The following is a 27,327-nucleotide window of genomic DNA, read 5'->3' on the forward strand; positions in this document are numbered from 1 at the left end:
AGACCAATTCTGGATCTCAGCAGACTAAACAAGTTGGCTCAACACTGCAAGTTCCAAATGGTCACAGTACAGTCCATACTTCTTTTCTTGAACATGATGACTAGATGAGCTCCATAGACCGTCAGGATGCGTACTTCCAGTCCATACCTCTCAATTTTACAGATTTTAACAGAATGATTAGATTTTCCTCATATTTTTGGTCTGTTTTGTATAAAATTGTAGTTTTCTTGCAAATTAGTGGTAAATCATTAAAGACTGAAGTTAGAAAATAATGACAGACATTTGAGTTTCAGGTTTCATATCCTTCAGAAAATTCATGCTAATACAAAGCCTGTTGCTCTATTAAATTTCTAAGTTTGTATGAGCAATATTTAAAAATTGTCCCTAGTTTTGAGTCTTTGTCTCACTTTTATTTATGGCTTTGTCCAGATTTCTTGTTCTGCGAGGTCGAGAAGTATGAATTCCACATAAAAATGGACAGGCAATCCAGAAGTTATTTACACTTTCCAGCTGGGAGCCAGTCATTTCCAGTGCAGAGCGCTGCCCTTTGGTCTCACCACAGCCCCCAGAGTGTTCACCAGATGCATGGCAGAGATGACAAGGATTTTGTGTGTTTCCCTATTTGGATGACTGTCTCCACCCAACCAGGCATCTACTTATTCGGGCAAGAGAGACTGTTCTCCAAATATGTACAGAGCTAGGCATAACAGTAAATTACGAAGACACTTGGTCTCTACTCAAATGCTGGACACAAATCATATGGTTGCAGGACTTCCACAATCCAGAGTACTAACGATCAGGCACCAAACATACAAACTACTTTAAAACAAGAAGATAGCCACCCATGATGTCTTACAGGCTTTAGGCTCAATGGCAGTTGGTGTAGTCCTAGTCCCACTTGTGAGATTTCACATACGAATACAACAATGGCCTCTGGCTTCAGAATGGTCAATTATCCGGCAACCAATGTCTTACCAGATACTCATTATGAACACCTGCAGAATAGCCCTTTCATGGTGGATTCACTCAGATTAGGCAAAACAAGGCTTGACCCTTTGTTTTCCCTCAACTGCAGGCCATGGTGACCACCGATGCTTCCCTGATTGGGGGGGGGGGGGCATTATCTAGGAAAGACTGTTCAAGGCACCTGGTCTCCTGATGAGGTCAATTCACACATAAACGGCCTGGAGATGAGGGCAGTGCTGTTAGTGTTGCAAACCTTTCAACCTGCTCTTCCTCTGGAGACAGTGGAGGTTCAGTCGGACAACATATCTGTAATCTGGTACATAAACAACAAGGAGGAATCAGGTCAATATCCCCTGTGTTGAGGAGCACAAAGAGTGTGGCAGTGGGCAATCTCATCCATCCATTTTTTTGAAGTAACGCATATTCCAGGAGAATCTGAAGTGACAACTGACCAGTTGAGCAGATCCATTCTTATGTCTCATTAGTAGTCCCTCAATCAAAAAGTAGCAAAAGAGAGTTTCCGCAAATGGCATCAACCCTATTGCGACCTCTTTGCTTCCCCTTTGAACCACAAATGCAGCAGCTACTTTGCCCTCATCTCCCCAACCGGAGAATCTCTGAGAGACACTGTCATACACAATTGGCCTGTCAGCCTCCTTTATGCCTTTACCCTACCCCCTTGATCCCAAATTTCTCCAGACAGCAAACAACTTGAAGAGAACACTAATCCTCATTGCTTCATTTTGGCCTTGACAAATCTGGTTTCCCTTCCTTTGGCCTCATTTTATGGGAAGAACCCTGAATTCTGGAACCTACTCTAGGCCTTCTGTCACGCGCAACAGAAATTATTCATCCCAATCTGTCCAACCGCAAACTGAAGGCTTTGTTTCTCCATTTCCATTTATAGCTTGACAACATATGCTGTCCTCCCCAGTTCATCGCATTTTCATATAATTTCTTAAGCAATCCACTCAAAAGCTGCATAGAAAGAAATGGAGGCATTTTGTAATCCGAGCTCAACAACATGATATAGATCCCTACCAAGCTGCTGTTCACTCCATTCTAGAATATTTGGCTCACCTTTTTGGCAGTGGAGAAGTGGCCTGTACTATCAAAGTGCAATTAGCTGCTATCACTATTTTTCACATTGGGAAGGATTACTTATCTCTGATTTCCAACAAGCTTTGCAAGACCTACATGAAAGGCACTTTATTACTAAGGCCACCACACAAAGACCCCACTCCTCCTTGGGACCTTAACTTGGTGCAGAATTTTATAGTTCAACACCCGTTTGAACCTGCAGCAACATGTGATATGAAATTTTTGTTTTGGAAGACCATTTTTCTAGTAGGCATTACTTCAGCTAGAAGAATATCAAAAATTTAGGCCTTATTTATCCTCCCTACCTTCATACCTGATTTTTCATAAAGACAACGTTTCCTTGCACACTAACCGTTCCTTTTTACAGTTGTTTCTGAGACTAATATCAATCAAACTGTTAACTCACCTATCTTCTTTCCTAACTTCACTAATAAAGGTGAATACGTACTGCATCTGTTGGATGTCCAAAGACAATTATGTTTTTATCTGCACAGGACGAAAGAATTTAGGAAGGCAGATCAATTGTTTTCTTCTTTCTCTGGTCCTAGACAGTGCCTACCACTGTCCAATATTTCTAGCGAAATAGATATGTGATTGCGTTACATTCATCTACACCAGACAAGGTGTAGCTCTTCCTAGACCTGTCCGGGTTCATTCAGCCAGTGCCTTGGCCACTTCAGCAGTTTTTCAGAGTAGGGCATCCATTGATGAAATTTGCGCAGCAGCCACTTGAACAAATCACCATACCTTTATCACTCATTACAAGATGGATTTTGACTTCAAGGGAAGAGCTTCCTTTGGTTCTATGGTTCTGAGCAATATTCCTCTGTGAGTTTACCCAGGATGAAGGTAGCTGGGGACTCTGTCCCATACGTGAGGACAAAATGAAAAATCAACATAATCAGATAAAGAAGTTATGTTGAAGAGTTTTATTTGCACGAGGATAGTGTTCCAGAGTTTAGCAATACATTGGGAGTAGAGAGAAGCTCCTGCAGCATTATTTGACTTGTTTGTAAGTAATAGGAATTGGTTAGTAGTACTAGGTTTTGTAGTTCAGGGTATTTTTCTGGATGAAGAATGAGTCTGTGTGCTGTATTCAGTTGTGAATGTTTTGGAAAAAGTTGTTGATGTTAAATGGTGGAGACATCAAATTGTAATTGGACATAAAAGATGTTTATTGGCAAGTGAGACTGGCTGCCAGTGTTTAGCCAATTTTGAATAAAGTTTTTAACTGAAACGTTTTTTAAGGAATAAAAGGCAGCTGTAAAAGAAAATGCACCTTTAAGATTTTATAAGTGTTTTAGAAAGGGTGTTTGTTTGTTTATTTAATGATGGTTTTTTTTCTGTGAAGTCCTGAATATTATAAATATGAAATTTGACCTTTGCTTGAATAACTGTAGTGATGTTTGGGTAATGCAGCCTTCCATTGCCTTTATTTTGTTTCTTATATTTGTGCATATATATTATTACTTTTGTTTAATTCCATCCCATTCTTGACCTGAAATTGGTCAGATTTAATCAGTGCCCTCTCCAGGTAAATAAGTTAAAATGAAGCATAATACAAAACATTATAGGTATAGACATGTATCTAGATGTAAATATTTATAGCTTGTTTAGAGTGACCAGTGAATTAGCATTTTTTTCAGCGGGTAGAGGGAAGACTGAGTACTTAGAAAAAATATATGCAGTCATCGAGAAAATGTGCAGATTCCACAGAGGCCATAATGGGAATTCAGGACTGAACCCTCCACTTTGCTAACATGCAGGTTTGTTTTAACAACTAAACACACAAGATCTTCCATCCGTTGGCTGGTTAGCCTGGAATTGCAGACCATGATGCATGCACATGTAGAATGGAGGTTTTTGCTACGAGAGCAGCATTCTATGATCGTTTTTTATTGCTCTTGTCTGTTCTCTATCTTCCTTGTTGTTACATACGTATATATATACACACGCACACACACACACACACCCACAGTCTCTCTCTGTCTTTCTCTGTGTTTGCTGGCTTTACATTGTCCTTTTTTTCTTCTTATGGAAGTTGGATTCTGACCCAGTGACAGAGTAAGATGTCTCCCTTCTCAGCTGTTCTGTTCATGGGGATTTTAGATCACTTCTCATTAAACTTAAAACTTTCCCATCATCTGCTGATAACCTACCTCCTCTATTCCTTAAACTTCCTGCCAATTCTGTCACTTATCCTGTCTCCATATTAATCAATAGATCAAGCCAAGAAAACATCATTCCCTGAAATCTGTAAGAAATTCTATGTCATGCCCTTACATAAAGGTGGTAAATCGACAGACCCCTCCATTTTCAGACCAGTCACCGTGTTTTCACCCCTATCAAAGATTCTGGAAAAGTACAGTCCTAAACAGCTTCTTGATAGTCATCTACTAGAAAATCTCCTAACCCCTACCCAACATGGCTTTCGTCCTAACCAACACATCTACTGCACTGATATCCTTCAAAAATTCTATTGCTAAACATCAGGACAACAATAAATTAGTCTCCTATCTATTTCTGCATCTCTCGAACTAACTACCCTTAATGTCTCCAACTCTGCACTTAATTGGTTCTCTGGCTACCCATCCAATGGATGTGAGTCTGTTAAATGGCAATCTTATCTCTTCTCCCTTCCTACCAGTGCAAGCAGGGGTACACCGAGGCTCCATCCTTGGATCCCTTCTGTTTAATATCTTTACTAATGACCTCTACTCATCCTGTTCCCCACTCCTTTTAATATGATATGCTGATGACTGTACAGTCATCACCTGCTCTGACAATCTCACACATCTTCACACCCTTACCCAAGAATCTCTCCACTCGTTCGAAAAATGGCTAACATCCATTTAGCTATTGCTAAATCCGAAAGAAATCAAACTACTCTTATTCCTGTCAAAATCTCTTCACCATCACAAAACTACCTTTACTGTCTCCTCCCTTAACACAACCATATCTGTTGAACCTTGCACAAAACTTATAGGATGAGTTGTAGATGACCAACTAAAGTTCAATGTCCACATTCAACAATGCATCAAAAAGACTCCTCAAACATTGGGGCTTTCTCTACAGGCACAAATAATTCCTCACAAATGATTCTAAATTCTGTCTTGCACAAGCTTTCCTACTCCCCCACTCTACTCTATGATGCCTCTATTCTCATTAACCTCCAATTCAATCTTATGTCTAAACTGGAATGCACTTAAAATAAAATGATAAGATTTGCCGCTAATCAACCCTATCGCTCTCACCACTGTCTATCCTTGAAAAGCCTACAGTGGCTGGAACTCTGCCACCAACTCCTCCTACCTCAGCTCCACCTGGCTCCTTCCATCCTGTACAAACCCTCATCCTGTCCTTCTCTCTCTACCCTCATTCAATCTTACACTACCAACCGTTCATTCCAAAGCTGTCAACACCTACTGGAAGTTTCTGTGCCCAATAAAAATATCGGAAAACTCCTCTACAGCCACTCTGCAGCAAATTCTTGGAATAAACTGCCTCTAGGTGTGAGATCTATCCCTAAAACGAACTCCTTTAAAATATCCCTAAAAAACAGCCTCCTAAAATCATGGTCATGCTTATGCAATCACTCAACTTAAACTACCCTCCCCTCCTTTAATGCTACTGCTGCCACCTCCAAACGTCTTCCACCTTTTCTATTAATCACTTTTAAACTCCTACTAATAGGCAGTATTACATACAGCTTTCAGTGCCGTAAAGGTAGTTTTGTGATGGTGAAGAGATTTTGACAGGAATAAGAGTAGTTTGATTTCTTTCGGGTTTAGCAATAGCTAGATGGATGTTAGCCATTTTTCGAACGAGTGGAGAGATTCTTGGGTAAGGGTGTGAAGATGTGTGAGATTGTCAGAGCAGGTGATGACTGTACAGTCATCAGCATATCATATTAAAAGGAGTGGGGAACAGGATGAGTAGAGGTCATTAGTAAAGATATTAAACAGAAGGGATCTACTGAGTTTGTTTTGTGGTAAATTTTTGTATATATTCTGTATCATCACATATTTGCTCATCTTGTATTACATGCTTGTAATTTTTGTCTCCTGTTTAACTTGGTCATTGTGCTTAATGTATGTAACTCTTTTACTCAGTTATTTTTGACATATTTCATGCATGTATGTAACTTTTTTTTTTACTTTTAATACTTGAGCTTTTCTCCTTGGGCCTCATCTGAAAAAGGGCTGCTGCCCAGTCAGACTAACCCGGTTAACAAATGTCAAATAAATAAATATTTTTTTTCTCTGACCATTTTCATGTTGTCAGACTTAGTCAACCCAATCTCTTTTTCACCACTTGGCACCTTCTGTCTAATCACATGATGCACTTTGGAACTGTAGAGTGCTACTCCACAACAATCACCATGTCTGCTCCCTGATAGAACTTTTACTCCAATGTTGCTGTAATAGTGATAGCTTTAAAACAACGTTTAAAATTCTGTTACAAGATGAATGTGACAGGAAAGAGTGGGTGTCTCTTCCATACTTCTTTTCTCGGTTATTTTGCTTTGAAGTGTCCTCCTCTATTCCCTGTATCTTTGGTATTCATGAATTGAGCCATGGATAGAGACAGGGTTGCCAGACGTCCCTATTTGGGTGGGACTGTCCCGAGATCAGCAGCCTGATCCTGATCCTGAGTCCCACCCTACCGGTTTAAATCCCGGCCAGCCTCCGCTTTGGTTTTTTTTTTTTTTTTGATTGTCCCGTATACCTGGCATACAGGCCAATCAAAAATTGCTAAACACGGAGCTTCTTGTGTTCCGCATTAAACACGAAAAGCTCCGTGTTTAGCGATTTTTGATTGGCCCATATGCTGGTATACGGGCCAATCAAAAATCGCTAAACATGGAGCTACTTGTGTTGAATGCGGAACTGCAATGCATTAAACACGAGAAGCTCCGTGTTTAGTGCAGAGCTACTGAGCGAGCTCAGTTCTTTAATGTGGAACTGTGTTCCGCATTAAAGACCCTTTTTTTTTTGGTCTTAACTTGCCGTGAAGACCTTTTTTTTTTCTTTTTCTTCACTTGCCGTGAGAGACCTTTTTTTTTTTTTTTTTTTGTCCCTACCTGGGGGGCTGGAAATCTGGCAACCCTGGATAGAGACAACTAGAGTTTTACACGTTCACTGTGTGGTACTGTAATAAAGTACATCTGTTTGATTTGACTTCAAGTAAAACAAATTAATTATTTTGACTTGTTTTGCTTTGTTGTTACTCTACTGTTCTTAGAGGTATCTTTGTTTTGAGTATACTTGAAATCATTCATGGAGTTTGTAAACATTAATCCCACAGTTCCCTGCTTCATACTTACAAAGCATTTATTTATGCCTCTCAGCAACTGCTACAACCCACACTCACCTCATTCCTTTTGCAACCCTTTCCTGTTTCACAGAGCTTTCAGCCTTCTCCAACATTTTCTAGAATGTTTCTTCCCCACTGGCCTTCTGCTTCAGCCTTCTCTACCCCCTTCTCCTTTAATCAGAGCATTTTGGGGCTTTCTGCACTCAACTAAGTAGGAGATGTATGGATGACTAATGCAGATAGGGAGAGAAATTAAAAACCTGCCATTATTCTCTCTCTCAAGCTCCTTCATCATTCATTACTACCTATCACCTTCACTCCAACCCCATTTTGCATGTCTTGTCATTATTGTCAGGTTTCTTGTTATATAAATGAAGAGCTGTTTCATCCATCCATCTGCCACCTCACATGGTTATTAAGCCACTGTCTTGGCCTCAGACTGCTTTAATTCCTGAATGTAGAAATTTAATAAATTAATTGGCATCTGAGCTTTTGCTGCTTAGGTTTTCGAATAATTTTGTGTGTGTGTGTGTATATATATATATATATATATATATATATATATTTATATACACACACACACACACACACGTCTTCCTTGGCAGTCTTAATCCAGCAAATATAAAGAATTGTGCAGACTGATTCATTACTTTTGATGTTTCATTATGAAAAGATGAGCCTTCCCTTTATTCTCTACAGAACCACACTTCATTGATGTCAAACTTTATACTCTCATAGGTTGGTACTAGGCTATTGGCCCTAGGGCCTATACAAGCCTAGCCATAACAATTCCCTGGCTATTTCTTCCCACACTATTTACTTCCCTGGACCCCTGTCTAGCAGGGCAACTGACGTGATCCCCGGGGTGAATTTCCTTTCTCCCATCCAATTGTCAAGGTTCCTTTTGAAGAGGGCCAAAGAGGCACTCTGCTTGACATGTATGGGCAGTCTATTCCAGAGTCTGGGGAGTCTCTGGGTCAGGAACCTATCCCTCCAGCATGTTTTGTTTATTGTGATGACAAGGTTTAGATCCCTGGAGCTTGTGGCTCTGAGGGATTGGGATTTCTTTTAAGTGTAGCATGTTTAGCAGCTCTGGGTTTGACATGGCCTTGTATGTTAAGCAGAGATCGCCTCTGAGTAGACGATATGCGACAGAGTATAGCTGGAGTTTTTTAAGGCGGTCAGTGTAGGGCATCTGCTTTAGGCCTGTGATTTTTTTAGTGAGGTATTTCTGCGGCCTTTCCAGTTGTTGCAGATGTCTTGAGAGGTACATACCAAATGGAGTGTTGTATTCTATAATGGGTCTAATGAGAGATGAGTACAGTGGGACAATGACCTCCTTTTTTCTGGATGAAAAGCCCTTAGTGATGAGGTGTGCCACATAGAAGGATTTCCTGACTGTTGTGGCGATGTGGTTATCAAAGGTGAGACCACTGTCCACCTGTGTCCCTAAGTCTCTTATCACACTTTCGGTGTTTAGTGTACTGCCACCTATGTGGTAATTCATGGGTACATGTTTTTTCATAAAGGGGATAACTATATATTTCTTGGCACTGAGCTTGAGCCCATGGCTCTGGCACAAAGCATCGGTTTCTGTAAGGCCCTTTTGTAGAATATCCACATCATTTGGGGATTCAATAATGGCTCCCAGTTTGCAGTCATCTGCGAACTTTATTAGCCAGAGTCCCTTAGTGTTGGCCTGTACTTCAGAGAAGTAGATGCCAAAAAAGACCGGTCCCAGAACTGAACCACTTGTCTGGAGCTGGATTTGGAGTCGGCTACTTTTACAGTGTGGGTTCTGTCAGTAAGCCAGTTGGCAACCCATTGGGTGACGTAGGGTTTAATGCCCAGCTTAGTAAGTTTATCTATGATTCTAGAGTGGGGGATGGTGTCAAAGGCTTTGGCGAGGTCTAGATAGGCTGTGTGGATCACGTTACCCTTGTCCATGGCTCTGGAGACTGATTCGAAGAAGTCAGTCAGGTTCAGGAGAAAAGATCGGCCCTTCACGAACCCAAACTGGGTGGGGTCCAGTGTTTGAAGGTTGCCAATGTCTTTGTTTATAAGTTGCATGATAATACGCTCCACGGCCTTGCAGAAAAAGCTCGTCAGACTGATGGGACAGTAGTTTCCGGGATCCAAAGTGGATCCCCTCTTAGGATCTTTCGTACATTTTAGTTTGGCACCATGGTTTCACTGGTGCTATTTGTTCATTTTTCTGCTTTATCTGCATGCTGCCACAGTTTTTACTACTTAATAGGTCAGTTGTGCCTTTTTTATGTGGGCCCTGTTAAGCATAGTTAATTTTAACTTGCCTATATCCTTTCTTCTTTGTTTTAATTCAGGCGCTTCATTTCCTTTGCTGTGCACTTTCGTTTTATGGTTAAGTTCATTTGCTCATTTTAATTCCCACAGCTGACCATCAGATACTCTCAGGGCCTCTTCCCATCCACCAAGTCTACCAAACCCAACTAGTCACCCCAGGCTATAACTGACCCATTTTGAAGACCAGTGAAGGTACTGAAGCATTTATAGAGCATCATAATTTTGCCAAGGACTGTTTTGTCCTATTTCCCACTACCAATGCTGCCCAGTAGCACCCTGTGGGCTGAATGTGCTCTGGTTGTCACCACTGTATCACCCCTCACTTCTACAAGAGGCTGCCACTGGGGACTGCCCCACTTTTCCCTCAGACAACAATGCCCAATTTTTTCCCCTTTTCTTCACCAGAGAAACCAAGTGTGCAAATGTGCCCAGAGCATATACATACCCCCATTGCCTGCACTGTCAAGCACCTGAGTAACTTTTTGAACTACAGTAATCAGGGCTTTATCCCTGCATACTACTGGTGTAGGCTGTTTATGGTACATTTTTTCATTTTTATTTCCTTGATGACAAAATAAATGAAGGTGCATGTAACTACATTGAAATAAAATATTTTCTTTTTCACAGAGATTTTGAAGCCCGAAAATAGTAAAATCTTCAAAGCTGGAGAGCATAATGAAATAGTCACAGATGTTCTAGATGGCATTATGGAGTCAAACAAATGTACTCTACCAGAATATGAAAACACAAGCTCTGAAGAGAAACTTTCCATTGTGCATCAACCTCTTCCGACTACCAAAGCTACGGAAGTCAAGGACAATTCTGATGGTATGTGGTATTTCATCTTTGTGGTCCTGAATAGCTAACACTTTATAACATTTCTTCCTCTTGGCCACTTGACTGGTATAGTTGGTAAAAACAAGGTGGTATTTGCCCAATTAAAAAAAAAAAAAAAACTCTTAGGAATTTTCCCCCATAATGTTTTTTGTCATCTGTGATAAATATAAAAACATGGAATAGTCCATCTGTGATGGCAGTCATTTATATGCTTTTGTGTGAATTTAAGGAGGTGTGCCATTGGATGTGTCAGTTTTCCACTGGTTCTTTTGCAACTTTTACATTGCGTTTCAGGTGTCTTTCATGCTCATAAGATGGCTAAGTAGGTGTTGCATGAATTTTGTGTTTTACCAGACTAGTTACATTTTTTGCAAAAATATTAATGCAATTACACCACAGGCAGTGAAAGTCCATTGTAAAGCTTTTAAAAAGTAAGAGTCACATGCCTGATCTTTAATGTTTTCTCACAAAAATAAAAGATCATTGGTATGTACAAGTCCTTCCCAGTGGGGTAAGAGATCATCATCAACCCCCCTTTTTCCACTTCTCCATGAGGTCAGGTTATGTCAACTGTCAACATGTCTTTCCATTCAATGTTTCTCTCCTACCTTCTTCAACAGTCATTTCTGACTGTTACAGGTCTTTTCACATGGACTCCATCCATCTCTTTGCTGGTTTCCATTGTTTCCCCTTGCCTTCTTCTGGTTTGTCCCAAATATTCTTCACCAAAGTGTTTTCTGCTTTCCTGCAAAAGTGCCCAAACCACCATAATCTTTTCTCTTTTACCTTTTCTGCAATTGGAGCTACCTGGACTTTTGTTCTGCAGACCTCATTTATTCATCTGTCCCACATTATGCATCATCATCTTCTTTTTCTTTCAGCTATTCCCAGTAGGGGTCACTACAGCAGATCATCTGTATCCATTTCTTCCTGTCCTCTGCATCTTGCTCTTTTACACCAACCACTTGCATGTCCTCTCTCACCACATCCATAAACCTTATCTTAGGCCTTCCTCCTTTCCTCTTACCTGGCAGCTCCACCCTTAGCATCCTTTGCCCAGTATTCCCAGCATCCCTCCTCAGCACATGTCCAAACCAATGCAATCTCGCCTCTCTGGCCTTGTCTCCAAACCAACCAACCTGATCTGACCCTGTAATATATACTGATTCCTAATCCTGTCCATCCTCGTCACACCCAGTGCGAATCTTAACATCTTTAATTCTGTCATGTCCAGCTCTGACTCCTGTGTTTTTCTCAGTGCCACTGCCTTCAACCCATATAACATAGCTGGTCTCACTACCCTCTTGCAGGCCTTCCCTTTCACTCTTACTGGTACCCATCTGTCACAAATCACTCCTGACACTCTTCTCCACCTACTCCACCCTACCTGTATTCTCTTCTTCACCTCCCTACTGCACTCACTGTTACCTGCCTGTATTCTCTTCTTCACCTCTCTTTCACATGCACCGTTACTCTGAACTGTTGATCCCAAGTATTTAAACTCATCCACCTTCACCAACTCTACTCCCTGCATCCTCACCATTCCTCTGTTCTCCCTCTCATTCAGCATGTATTCTGTATTAGTCCTGCTGACCTTCATTCCTCTCCTCTCTAGAGCATATTTCCACCTCTCCAGGGTCTCCTCAACCTGTTTCCTGCTCTCACTACAGATCACAATGTCATCTGTAAGCATCACAGTCCATGGGGACAACTGTCTGATCTCATCTGTCAACCTGTCCATCACCACTGCAAGTAAGAAAGGGCTCAGAGCTGATCCTTGATGTAATCCCACCTTCACCTTAAACGCATCCATCACTCCCACTACAGACCTCAACACTGTCTCACTACCCTCACTTTACTTACTTCTCTGTCACTCCTGACTTCTTCATACAATACCACAACTCATCTCTAGTCACCCTGTCATATGCTTTCTCTAAGTCCACAAAGACACATTCCAACTCCTTCTGACCTTCTCTGCAGACATCACATCTGTAGATGTTCTTCGTGTTTCACTGTTGCAGTCATTACATTTGGGTTATCTGCTTGCAGTAGCCCTCAGTTGGCCTGATTAACAAAGTCTTGGGTCCTGCATCGGTTGCTGTCCCTTCTTCCATGACGTCAGGTTGTCAGGGGTATAAAACATGCAGCCGATGCCATTATATCAGTCTTTCTTGCTGTGCGGTGCCCAAAGCAGAAGCAGTTCACAAGTGCCAGTCGGCCGACTCCTGAAATTTTCATTTTTGAGTTTCAGAACCGAAGTCTTCAACTAAAGCTAAGTACCCCATTGGGGAAACGTTTTCTTGCTCCTTACCGATGTCAGTAAAAGTTAATAATTGCATTACTTGTGGAAAGCAAATAGCTCATAAATATTTTCATTCGTACTGTATTCCTTGCCTAGGCCCTGACCACGACGTACCTTGCTGTCGGTTTTGTGCTTCATTTAATCAGTGCACCATCCGTCGTCGGTACATTTTTGCCTCTAAATATTTCAAGTTCTCTGTTTAATTATCCAGAAATGTCACCGGTTAACCATCCGACTACCGGGATTCCAAATAAACGTAAAGATAAAGACAGAGACAGGCCGTTGAGGTCCAAAACTGCAGACGACGCTTCTCCTAAGTCAGTTGCCAGTTCGCCGGTGTTCATTGAGGTGCTTTCGCGGCCCCTGATACAGCTACTTCTGATTCACAGGGCTCTACCGAGACCCATTCAGAGTCCGGTATGCCGTGAGATGCTTCAACTATGGAACCTGCGGATGTCTCTACCTTGGATGGGTCTGGAGCCGCTGTGCAGGCACCGGTTTCTGGGGGTGTATTCAGGCCTACGGACTTGCATATTAAACCGACGCCTCCTTCTTCATTTAGGCCTAAATTTCGAACCATGCCTTAAAAAATGACGCCCAGGTCGCATGCTCAGGCCTCTATGCCTAAAAACCAAATTATATGAATGGCTGAAGACCTTATAACTCTAATCAGGGGAAGCCATCCTCCCCCTCCTAAGAGACCTAAGACTGAAGTTGTTTATGAATCTTCTGACCAGGATTCTGATTTTTCTGATTCTTCTGATGATCTGGATTTGCCCTTATCTACTTATGAGGATTCTGATGCAGAGGACTCTATTCCCTCTGCTTCCCCTCCAGAGGATCTTTCTTTTGGTGAAACCTTACATACTCTAAGGGAGGATTTCCACTGGGGAAGCCAGGATTTTTCTGATTCAAAAAAAGAGGCTTAGGGATTTCTTACTCCTGCCTCAGCATAGGCCTTTAGCTATTCCTCCTGTACTAGACATTGTTAATGATGCTTTTTCGGAATCTAATTTGGCCCCTGATTCTTTGCCTCCTGCTCCCAGAAAACCTGACAGATATTACAGGGTTCCTGATTCACACAAGTTCCTTTTTAAAAATCCTATTGGGGATCCACAGACTATTTCACAGGGACCCAAGGGCATTAAGGCTTCTACTGCTAAAAATCCTACCCCTTCAGATAGAGATTCCACGGCGCTGGATAGATGGGGTAAGAAGGTTTACACTTCTACAACTTTGGCCATTAGGGCTTTAAACTGCCAGTTTCATGTGTTAACTTATCAGCAACAAGTTATTGGATTGCTTAAACAAAAAATTATGTTGATTTCTGACTGTGTGGAAAATAAAGAATTACAGGATTTAATGCATTCTGCTGAACAGGTTGGAAAACATACTTTGCATTGTGGATTTGATTCATTAGAGACCTCTTGCAGGGCTGCTGTTACTGGGTCTGTGCTCAGAAGGCATGCTTGGCTTAAGGAGCAATCTTTGCCTGATCATCTTAAAGCTAAATTGTTGGATACTCCCTTAAATCAGGACCACCCGTTTGGCAACAAGGCTGAGGAAGTTCTTAAAAAGATGGAAGATAAAGCTAAATCTATGCAAATTGTTAAATATTTCTTACAAGTTTAGCCTCCTAGATTAATCGGCACTGGCCCTCTAAGAAATGGTCCTTTCCAGCCCCTTCCAGGTCTTCTCAAGCCAAACCCAGACACAGCAGAAACCCCAGGTTTCAGTCCCAGGGACACACAAAACTAAGCAGTGGGGGATTTCTGCACCCAAATCAGGGCGTAGTAGGACTCCCCCCTATGGAAAACTGTCTCAATTACTTGCTTTTAAAACTTCCAAGCACTTCCCAACTGAATGCTCTTTTAGGGGGAAAGATTGGTCTGCAGGCCAAAAATTGGGAACTAATTACCCAGGACAAATGGGTTTTAAATATAGCTTCCCAAGGATGCAGACTTCATTTCCACACCTTACCAACACCAAGCGGGTGGCCAGACCTACCCCCAAATCAGTGGTCAGAGGCCCAAAATCAAGTATTCTCTCTCTTAAGCATGGGGGCTATCCAGTTGGTACCAGAAGAGGAAAAGGGACAAGGTTTCTATTCGAGACTTTTCTTGGTACCCAGAAAAGGCAATACATGGCATCCTATCCTGGACCTTTCTACTCTAAATACCTTTCTGGTGATTCCAAAATTCAAGATGCTGACTCTTCACCAGCTGCTTCCTATGCTAGGCAAAGATGCATGGTTGGCAACACTAGACTTAAAAGAAGCATACCTGCACATCCCTACCAGGGGGTCTTGCAGAAGATACCTATGCTTCAAAGCAGGCTACATGCACTATCAGTTCTCTGCACTGCCCTTTGGCTTATCTACTGCGGCCAGGGTAGTCATTGCATTTTGTAGGCAAAGAAATATTCAAGTATACCCATACCTGGATGATTGTCTAATTCAGGCAGAAAGCCAGGACATAATTTTGAATCATCTGGCCTTTGTTCAAAGGGTACTGACTTGTCTGGGGTACACCATAAATGAAAAGAAATCACACCTGGTACCCTGTCAACAAATTATATTCCAGGGAGCAAGCTTGAATACAACTTCCCAGATGGCTTTCCTCATGCCAGAGAAACAGATTAATTTGACAACCTACATCAAACAAGTGGCCACAAAAACCCAGTTATCTGCAAGGCAAATACTGCAAGCCTTGGGGTTCATGGCCTCCTGCATTTTTCTTATTCCATATGCAAGGCTGCATATGAGGAAACTGCAATGGTATCTCAAAAGCATATGGTGTCAACATTCACAGGATCTAGAAGCAATGATTCCTATCATACCTTGCCTACGCCTATAATTCCTTTAGTGGGCAGAGGCCTGCCACCAAAACTGGAGACTACCGTTCACACTACCCCCTGCCACCCAAACCTTAACAGATGCATCAGACTATGCATGGGGGCTCACCTGGCAGGGAAGTGCATTCAGGGCAAATGGAACACAAGTCAAATGCACCTACACATAAATCAAAAGGAAATGTTAACTGTACAGAATGCTCTGACAGCCTTCAAGGACCACATTCTTCCAGGACAACTAATGGTAAAGATGGACAACACCACGGTCATGTGGTACATAAACAAGCAGGGGGGTACACACTCTTCCCCCCTCTGCAGACTAGTCATGGCATTGTGGAACATAACTTTGAGCTACAAAGTGAATCTACAAGCTCAATTCCTGCCAGGAAAACTAAATATACTGGCAGATGGACTAAGCAGAAACCTCATGGACCCACACGAGTGGAAACTGGAACCAAGGATTTTCAACATGTTGACAAGCAAATGGGGGAGCCCAGATATAGACCTGTTTGCCTCCCCCCAGAACCATCAATTGGACAAATTTTGCACAAGGATTCCCCACAAACTAGCTTGGAAAGTGGACAAATTTTGCACAAGGATTCTTCACAAACTAGCTTGGAAAGTGGATGCTCTGTCCTTCAGCTGGAAAAATCTATCAGTTTATGCCTTTCCTCCTCTGCCACTGCTCTCCAAGGTACTACTAAAGATTAAACCGGACAAGCCAAGGACCATTTTAATTGCACCAGACTGGCCACGCCAACACTGGTACCCCCTCCTGTGCAGTGTGTCACGCTTGGCCCCATGGCACCTGGCTCAGACTCCTTCCCTGTTGTCTCAGCAGGAGAACCAGATTCTGCACCCTTAGCTGCAAACCCTGAACCTAGCAGCCTGGCTAATTACCTAATCTCTCCTTTACCATCCCTCAGTAAATCAGTGATGGATGTCATTTTAGAGGCTAGGAGGCCTAGTACTAGAAAATCTTATGCTGCAAAATGGAAAAGATTTTGTACCTGGAAAAGAGATGAGCGCAACAGTGCCCAATTTACCTCAGATTGTACAATATTTGACTGAGATGCTTCATAAGGGCTTGTCCTTTTCCTCTATCAAAATTCATGCCTCAGCCATTTCAGGTCATTATAACACTGAGCCTCCCCTCTTCTCTCACCCACTACTCAAGCAGTTCCTCAGAGGGGCCAAAAAATTTAAGGTCTCCCAGGAGAGCTCCAACTCCAGCCTGGGACCTTAACTTTGTCTTGGAGAAACTCACTCTTCCTCCTTTCGAGCCAGCTGCTACTACAGATTTAAAATTCCTTTCTTGGAAAACAGCTTTCCTTTTAGCAATCACTACTGCAAGAAGGGTATCTGAATTACAGGCCCTTATGGCAGTGGAGCCTTTCAGCATCTTTCATGCAGACAGGGTGTCCCTCAGAACCAATCCCTCCTTCATGCCCAAGGTGGTATCCAGTGTGGCTGTTAATCAGTCCATTCATTTGCTTACCTTCTTTCCTAACCCACAGAACAAAGGGGAACGGATACTGCACTCCTTAGATGTGCACAGACATATTAGACTCTACTTGGACAGGACTAAACCTCAAAGGAAATCTGAACAACTGCTGGTGGCATTTGCTGCAGGGACAGAGGGGAAAGCTATTTCAAAGCAAACCATTTCAAAATGGATAGGCCACTGCATTAATTTCTGCTATAAGCACCATGGAAAACCTATCCCACAGGGCATCAGACCCCATTCAACCAGGGCTGCATCTACCTCTACAGCCTTTCTCAAGGGCGTCCCTACAAGGGACATCCTAGAAGCTGCTACCTGAAGTTCTGTACATACTTTCACCAAGCATTATCATTTTCCAATTTTCTCTAAATCTAGAGCTGGCTTTGCCACTGAAGTCTTGCAGGACCTTATAGCCGGCCCTAATTCTATTTAAATTCCTCCTCCCAACCGTAGCTTTGGGAATCTACCCAAATGTAATGACTGCAACAGTGAAACACGAAGAACATAGTACAGTTGTGTACACTTACCATAAATGTAGGTGTTCGAGTGTATTCACTGTTGCAGTCCTGGTTACCCTCCCTCCAGCCCCCTTTCGTCTTTTGGCTATACATCTACTCTCACTTACTATGCTCAAAAAGCTTTTTGGTGTATTTGCTTTTTTTGTTGGCAGTATATCCTTGTGTTATAGATTTAATTCCTTCCCATTAGGGGGGCACCTGACATCTGGGGCAAGAAAAACTGATGTAATGGTGTCGGCTGCATATTTTATATCCCTGATGACCTGACATCATGGAAGAAGGGACAGCAACTGACACAGGACCCAAGACTTTGTTCATCAGGCCAAGTGAGGGCTACTGCAAGCAGATAACCCAAATGTAATGACTGCAACAGTGAATACACTCGAACATCTACTTTTATGGTAAGTGTACACAACTGTATTTTTTTGATGTCCTTCAAGAATGCAACTGCAGTCATAACAGATGGGTTGTCCTGCCTCAGGCAGCCCTCGGTCGGCCGGATTCCAAAGTCTGGGTCCGACGTCAGCTGATGTCGCATTTCTCTCCAACGTCAGAGCGGCTGGAGTACATAAGCATCAGCCGACGCCATTTTCTTCAGTCGTTCTTGCCGCGCGGTGCCCGAAGCAGAAGCAGTTCGCAAGTGCCGGTCGGTCAGCTCCTGTATTCTTCGAATCCGAAGTCATCAAAAAAGCTAAGTACCCCGTTGGGGACCTTTTCTTGCCTCAGCCGATGTCAGAAATTACTGAAAAAGTTAATAATTGTCTGTCTTGTGGTAAACAAATACCTCATAAGGATTTCCACTCTTACTGTCTTCCTTGCCTTGGCCCACACCACAACGTCTCGGCCTGTGTCGCCTGTGCTCGCTTCAACAAGCGCACTCAGGCGCCGGGCGGAGTTCGCTGAGGACTTTTTCGGCAAAAAATTTGCGTATACAATGCCGTCGGAGCTTCTGACATCGCAAACGCCCAAGAAACGAAAAGACCGGGACCGACATCCGCGGCCCGCGTCTACCACCAACTCCACGCCAAAACCTTCCGTGAGTGCTCCGGTTCCCCCTGAGACGGTTATTCCATCGCTCCAAACCGAAGACACCGCAATACCGACGACTCCGATACCAGATACCACTCCGACGCCAGTTATAGATTTTCCTCCGGATACTGAAACCGAGGAAATGCCAGAGACCATTGCTGTAGATAAGGTCACTCCTGCACGTGGAGCTGCCAGGCCTCCTATGGCCATGTCTATTAAGGCCTACACTCGGGCTAAGGCAGCCAGCAAGACTAAGCACCTTACAGCAAAGACCTTGCCTCAAACTACTCCTGAGACACAAATCATGTCTATGGCCGCAGACTTAATTTCCATGATTAGAGGTTCACAGGCCCATCCTGAGAGAGCATCCCAGCCTCCTCCTGATAAGAGGCCCCGGGTTGATCCCTCTGAACCTATCCCTACAGATGAAGACTCTGAGGACTCTATCCACTCCGAGGGCCAGGAAGACCTCTTTCAGACCTATGAGGACTCGGATGCAGAGGATTCCATCCCCTCGGCCTCCCCTCCTGAGGATATTTCTTTTGGGGAAGTTCTGCATACCATGAGGGAACATTTCAAGTGGCAAGGCCAGGAATATTCTGATTCCAGAAAGCGCCTTCGAACCTTCCTTAAAAAGCCCCAGCACAGGCCCCTAGCTATTCCTCCTGTGCTTGATGTTTTGGATGATCTATATTCTGACTCCAGTGTTACCCCTGAGTCTCTTCCTCCTGCCCCAGCCAAGCCAGACAGATATTACAGGGTCCCAGACACACATTCTCATTTGTTCAGGGCCCATACTGTTGATTTAGAAACTATTTCTCAGGGACCTAAAGGTGTTTCAGCTTCCACCTCTAAAAATCCCTTGCCTTCCAACAGGGAAGCTAGGTCATTAGAGAGATGGGGGAAAAAGGTGTACACCTCCACCACTTTATCTATGAGAGCTTTGAATTGCCTTTTTCATATGTTACAATATCAGGATTACCTGTTAGATGATTTACAGAAAACATTGGCCTCTCCTGACCCTTTAGACAGGAAGTCTTTGCAGGAAGCTGTACATAATTCTCAGCAAGTCAGCATTCACTTTCTGCAGTGTGGATATGATGCATTGGAAGCTTCATGTAGGGCAGCTATGACAGGGGCAGTCATTCGCAGACATGCATGGTTAAAAGAACAACCTCTACCAGATCATGTTAAGGCAAAACTTTTGGATGCACCCTTGGAAAAGAACAAGCTTTTTGGTGCTAATGCTAAAGATGTGTTAAAGTCCATCGAGGAAAAAGCAAAATCAGTTCAGACGGTCAAAGATTTCCTCCAGGTTCAGCCCCCCAGATTCAGCAGGAATTGGCCTTCAAAGAACTGGTCCTTTCCTAATCCTGAAAAATTTCAAAGGGGTAAAAACAGGCGTGGCCGAGGAAGAGGACAATACAGAAGTTCTTACAAGGGGCGACAATGGCAGCCAGCAAACCAAAGAAGTGACACAGGGGTCTCCCCCGCCCCTCAGACACAATCTCAATGACTTTCCTCTACAACCGCCAACCAAGGAGCAAACAGAAGCACCCTTGGGCGGAAAATTATCTCTGTTTTCAGACAATTGGCACAGAGTGACAAAAGACAAATGGATTTTGGACATTATAGACCAAGGTTACAGGTTCCATTTTCACACCTTACCCAGAAAACAGGGCATGCCAAACCTACCACAAAACCAGAGGGCAGAGGCTATCAAGCAAATTTCTCTGCTGGCTCAGATAAAAGCAATAGAAAGAGTACCACAACAAGAACAAGGCCAGGGGTTCTACTCAAGACTGTTCCTTGTGCCAAGAAAAGAAACTCAATGGAGACCAATACTGGAGTTGTCCACATTAAACACTTTTCTCATAGTACCAAAGTTCAAAATGCTGACTCTACAGCAACTCCTTCCCATGCTGGGCAAGGGGTCTTGGCTGATTACTCTGGACCTCAAGGAGGCATACCTGCATGTCCCTATCAGACACAGCTGCAGAAGATACCTCAGATTTCTTGCAGGGCCAGAGCATTATCAATTCTCAGCATTGCCATTTGGCTTATCTACTGCCCAGAGTATTCACAAAATGCCTGGCTTCAGTAATTGCTCATTGCAGGCTCCAGGGGATCCAAATTTACCCGTACCTGGACGACTGCCTTATACAAGCGGACGACAAACTGATGTTGACAAAAAACTTGAACTATGTCATACAATTACTTCAGGCTCTGGGATACACAGTCAACTTTCAAAAGTCAAGACTTCAACCATCCCAGCAAATAACCTTCTTAGGAGCCAATCTGGACACAGCCTCTCAAATGGCTTACCTGACAGAAGACAAGCAAGAGAAGTTAACTCATTATTTCAAGGGTTTGGCAAAACTCACCCAGATGACTGCAAGGAGATTCCTACAGGCCCTGGGTTACATGGCATCCTGCATTCTCCTGGTTCCATTAGCAAGACTACACATGAGAAAGCTTCAATGGTATTTAAAAAGCCTATGGTCTCAGCACAACAACAACTTAGAGGCAACCATACCGCTCATTCCATGCCTACAAAAGGAATTCCTATGGTGGGCCTCGGTAAGCCAGGCAAACACAGGTATGTCATTCAAAAAACCTCAGATAACACAGACCATGACCACAGATGCCTCAGACATTGGATGGGGGGCGCATATGGAAGGCAGATGCATACAAGGACAATGGTCTCCAAAGGAAACACATCTGCATATAAACCAAAAAGAAATGCTGGCAGTAATGCATGCCATCGAGGCCTTTCAACAACAACTTCAACAAGGCCATTTACTGATACGGACAGACAACACCACTGTGATGTGGTATATAAACAAGCAAGGGGGCACCCATTCCTACCCCCTTTGCAGACTGACAATGAATCTTTGGGAAAAATCACTGAGCCTGAACATACACTTACAATCCCAGTTTGTTCCAGGCAAAGACAATGTGCTGGCAGACAGCCTAAGCAGGAATTTCATAGATCCTCACGAGTGGAGGTTACACCCAAGGATCTTCACACAACTCACCTCGACATGGGGCAGGCCAGAAGTAGACCTATTTGCCTCTCACCTCAACCATCATCTACAAAAATTCTGTTCAAGGACATACCATCCACAAGCTTGGAAAATAGATGCTCTTTCATTCAACTGGAACTTCCTAAAAATATATGCATTCCCACCTCTGCCACTGATGACCACAGTATTACTGAAGATCAAAGCAGAGAGACCCAAGGGGATCCTAATAGTTCCAGACTGGCCAAGACAACACTGGTACCCGCTACTACGGAGCATATGTCACAACAAGAAGTGGGCCCTTCCCCAATGGCCCCTACTTTTGACTCAGCACAACTTCAAAACAGTGCATCCAAACCTTCAGACACTGCAGCTGACAGCCTGGGAGATCCCATGAATAACCTCAATCTATCTCTCTCCAAGGAAGTTCAGCGGATACTAACAGAAGCTCGAAGACCATCCACCAGAAAGGTTTACTTGGCAAAATGGAAGAGATTCAGCATTTGGAACACCAGCAAGGGTCATGATGCATCACTATTGAACATCCCACTCATCCTGGAATATTTGGCAGATATGCTTCAGAATGGACTCTCATATTCTTCCATAAAGATACATGTTTCAGCTATTTCAGCTAGATATAACACTGATCCACCTGTGTTTTCACATCCTTTGCTAAGGCAATTCCTTAGGGGAATCAAGAACATTAAGCCACCAAGAAAGGCTCCAGTGCCAGCTTGGGACCTCAGCTTTGTCCTAGAAAAACTGACTCTACCTCCTTTTGAACCAGCAGCTTCAGTGGGCTAATTCCTCTCATGGAAGACAGCTTTCCTGTTGGCAATTACCTCAGCAAGAAGGGTTTCGGAACTACAGGCCCTAATGGCAATACCACCGTTCATAATCTTTCACCGAGACAGGGCCTCCTTAAGAACCAACCCTACTTTTATGCCAAAGGTGGTATCTAGGGTTTCTTTAAATCAAGCTATTCATCTGCCTGCTTTCTTCCCCAATCCTGAAAACAAAGGGGAAAGACTGTTACATACCTTGGACATTCACAGACAACTTCGCTACTACCTGGACAGAACCAAGACCAGTAGGAAGTCTGATCAACTTTTTGTAGCTTACGCCCCTGGAGTACAAGGGAAAGCAATTTCAAAACAGACTATTTCAAAGTGGATTGGACATTGCATCAGATTTTGTTATTCCTTCCATGGGAAGACTGTTCCAGTCAATGTCAGACCACACTCCACCAGAGCTACAGCCACCTCTACAGTATTCTTAAGAGGGGTGCCTACAAAGGACATTCTAGAAGCTGCTACATGGAGCTCCGTGCATACATTTTCCAAACACTACAATCTCCCTCTATACTCCAGATCCAGAGCAGGCTTTGCTTCGGCAGTCCTGCAGGTTTGATTGCCACACCATCTCTTTCCTAGAGCATTCCCCCTCCCCCAGCTAAGCTGTGGTATTCTACCCATATGTTATGACTGCAGTTGCATTCTTGAAGGACATAGTACAGTTTTGTACCTACCATAAATGTAGATGTCCGATAGATATGCAACTGCAGTCGGATTTTCCCTCCCTCCATTCCCCTCTATGCCTTGGGTCCACTCCTATCCCTGTTCCTCTTAGCTGGGGATATCTGTTATGGTGTATCTGTTTATTGCTTACTTATATGTTTTGAATCCTGTTTTTTCCTTCCAGTTTGATTACAGCCTTCCTTGGAGGGCACCTGGCATCTGGGGCAAGAAACACTGAAGAAAATGGCGTCGGCTGATGCTTATGTACTCCAGCCGCTCTGAAGTCGGAGAGAAATGCGACATCAGCCGACGTCGGACCCAGACTTTGGAATCCGGCCGACCGAGGGCTGCCTGAGGCAGGACAACCCATATGTTATGACTGCAGTTGCATATCTGTCGGACATCTACATTTATGGTAGGTACAAAACTGTACTTTTCCCGGCATGAAACCATACTGCTGATCACTAATAATCACTTCCCTTCATAACCTAGCTTCTACTACTCTTTCCCATAACTTCATGCTGTGACTGATCAGTTTTATCCCTCTGTAGTTACTACAACTCTGCACATCACCCTTATTCTTAAAAATAGGTACCAGAGCACTTTTTCTCCACTCCTTAGGCATCCTCTCACTTTCCAAGATTTCTTTAAACAGTCTGGTTAAAAACTTCAGTACCATTTCTCGTAAACACCTCCATGCTTCCACAGGTATGTCATCTGGACCAGCAGCCTTTCCATTCTTCATCCTCTTCATAGCTGTCCTTACTTTCTCCTTGCTAATCCACTGCATTTCCTGATTCACTATCCCCACATCATCCAACCTTCTCTCTCTTTATCTTCATTCATCAGCCCATCAAAGTACTCTCCATCTGCTCAACACACATTACTCGTTTATGAGTACGTTTCCCTCATTATCCTTTATCACCTTTACCTGCTGCACATCCTTCCCAGCTTGGTCCCTTTGTCTAGCCAATTGGTGCAGGTACTTTTCTCCGTCCTTAGTGTCCAACCTTTTATACAACTCTCCATACACCTTATCCTTGGCCTTTGCCACCTCTCTCTTTGCCATGCGTCTCATCTCCTTATACTCCTGCCTACTTTCTTCATTTCTCTAACCATCCCACTTCTTCTTCGCCAACCTCTTTCCCTGTATACTCTCCTGTATTTCCTCATTCCACCACCAGGTCTCCTTGCCCTCCTTTCTCTTTCCAGATGTCACACCAAGCTCCTTTCTAGCTGTCTCCCTTACCAGCTCTGCTGTAGTTACTCAGCTATTCGGTAACTCTTCACTGCCTCCCAGTGACCGTCTTATCTCTTCACTGAACTCCACCTCGCACTCACTCTTTTTCAACTTCCAGCATTTGATCCTTGGCACTGCCCTCACACGTCTCCTCTTCTTTATCACCAATGTCATCCTACAGACCACCATTCTATGCTGCCTAACTACCCTTTCCCCTGTCACCACTTTACAGTTTCCAGTCTCCTAGCCCCCCTGCATAAGATATAATCCACTTGTGTGCATCTTCCTCCACTCTTGTACATCACCCTGTGCTCCTCCCTCCTCTTAAAATATGTATTCACCACAGCCATGTCCACCCTTTTTGCAAAATCCACTACCATTTGACCTTCTGCATTGCTCTCCTTAACACCATAGCTACCCATCACTTCCTCATCTCCTCTGTTCCCTTCACTAACAGGCCCATTGAAATCTGCTCCAGTCAGCACTCTTTCAACCTTGGGTACACTCACCATCACTTCATCCAACTCATTCCAAAAGTTTTCTTTCTCATCCATCGCACATATGACTTGCGGAGCATATGCACTAACAAACATTCATCATTACACCGTCAGTTTCTAGCTTCATAAACATCACTCTGTCCGACACTCTTTTCACCTCCAAAACACTCTTGGCATACTGTTCCTTCAGGATAACCCCTACCCCATTTCTCCTCCCATCCACACCATGATAGAACAATTTGAACCCGCCTCCGATATACCTGGCCTTACTCTCCTTCCATCTGCTCTCTTGCACGCACAATATATCAACCTTCCTTCTGTCCACCATATCAGCTAGCTCTCTCCCTATACCAGTCATACTGCCAACATTCAAAGTTCCTATACTAACTGCCACACTCCTAACCTTCCTCCTGTCTTCGGGCATGCCTGTCCCACATTATGCATACTTCCACCCATTTCAAGCACTTCATCTCCATCACCTCTAGCTGCCTGAACTGCTCAGCCTTCACTGGCCATGTTTCTGTGCCATACAGTAATAGTAGTGGTCTCAATACTTTTTTGTACACCTTAATTTTAAGCTTCTCTGGCATTCTTCTGTCATACACTATCCCTGTCGCACTGTGTCATGTGGCTGCAGCCCCTCTGATTCTCGCTTTGACCTCCTCATTTAGAATTCCTTTCTCTTTAACCACACCTTCTAGATACTTGAAGCTGTTAACCTGTACCACTATTTCCCTTTTTTCTCAATTTTTAGTTTCTTCTGATTCCTCCATTTGCTGCCATAGCAATTATTTATTTATTTATTTTATTTTATTTGTGATTGTTTTCTGGGGTAGAGAACTTATCTCCGTTGACCTTTTAAAGATTTTGCTTGGGAGCGGTGTCTGGTTAAGCGACTTGCTCAGAGTCGCACAGTTAGGCAGTGGAAGCTGAGGGACTCAAACCTTGCACCACTGGCCCCTAGGAAACAGCATGTTAACAACTGCTTATTCCAGTAAGTCAACTGCCAGACAAATGTCTTATCTGTACTTTATTTTATCCTGTGTGCCTTCAATTTTGCATTCCATTCCAATATCATCTGCTGAAGTCCTCATTAAGAGTATGCCTGTAATGTCACATTGTCTGCATACAGAAGCTTTGTTGATCTGTAGCCTCCGACATGTTTCCTAATGTAGTTCATTGTCAGTTTGAACAGCACTGGGTTCAGAGCTGAACCGTGATGCATACCCACTCCCACTGGGAACCCCTCTATGAGTCCTAACACTATTTGTGTCTTTGGGTACATAGCTTGCACTAATTCCATCAGTATTTCTGGGACTTCAAACTGTCACATAATTGCCCAAATCAGCTTTCTTGGAACCTTGTCATAGTCTTTCTCCAAGTCTAGAAATGCTCAGTTGGACTCTTTCCTCATCTCTAGCTTCTTAAATATTTGCATTACTGCAAACATTCGGGTTTCTTCTTTTGCATCTTGATGTTAATCTGAACTGCTCATCTCCTTTCTTACTTTCTACTACTCTGCATATTCATTTATCATTCAACCTGTCCAGCACTTTCATGCAGTATGACTGGAGTATGATACCTTGCTGTGAATTTGCTTTTTGTTCATGTACACTGGCACTAGAAATGCTTATTCTCAGGTCATCTAGGATATACCCGTCTCTCCATACTGCTCTGAGTATTCTCTGAAGCCATTTATTCTGTAACTCACGCAACATCTTGATCATATCTACAGTCACCTCATCTGAGCCTGCTATTTTTCCTGACTTAATTTTTCTAAGTGATATTCTAACTTCTTCTAGGGTGGGCTCTTCTTCATTTATTATAGGCTGTATCTGGGGCAGTGCAGCTTCTGTGGGGTTTTCTTCATTCAAGAGCTGCTGGAAGTATTCCTTTCATCTCCCCTTGAATGCCCGTGGACTGGTGGGCAAGGTCATTGCTGGTATCCTTTGCAAAAGTTGTCTAATAACTATCTTTATCTTTCTGTCTTTTCCTTGGAACCTGACAAGGGTTTTTTATGGCATATGTTGAGTCACTTTCCAGAAGTTGGTAGAGTGCTGCTGATGCCTTGTTCTTTGCTATTGCAACTGTTTTATTATCCTCTGTGTTAGACAGCCAGTGTTTCTTCTTATCCTGGCCTGCCTTTTTCATCTCGTGCTTTTTGTGCACGCCTCCTTTATTTGAATGACTTCATGGATGTCTACATTCCACCACCACCAGCTTTCCTTAGGTAGCTTATTTCAATACCTGGCTTAGCCACATGACTTTTCTGTGGTCCTCACACATGCTGTTTTGAGGCACTGAC

General features: G+C 43.3%; 1 protein-coding gene across 1 annotated transcript in view; it reads left to right on the forward strand.

Moving 5' to 3' along the window:
• The window catches only part of NEK1 (NIMA related kinase 1), a gene marked incomplete in the record, with an annotated part of 3,475,820 nt that overhangs the window by 2,926,291 nt on the left and 522,202 nt on the right, over window positions 1–27,327 (forward strand). Inside the window, 1 exon segment of the mRNA XM_044062568.1 lies at window positions 10,333–10,533. Coding sequence (XP_043918503.1) covers window positions 10,333–10,533 — 201 coding nt within the window.

This window comes from Protopterus annectens, chromosome 2.part1, assembly GCF_019279795.1.
Source record: "Protopterus annectens isolate FY-2018-M chromosome 2.part1, PAN1.0, whole genome shotgun sequence".
Classification (NCBI taxonomy): domain Eukaryota; kingdom Metazoa; phylum Chordata; order Ceratodontiformes; family Protopteridae; genus Protopterus; species Protopterus annectens.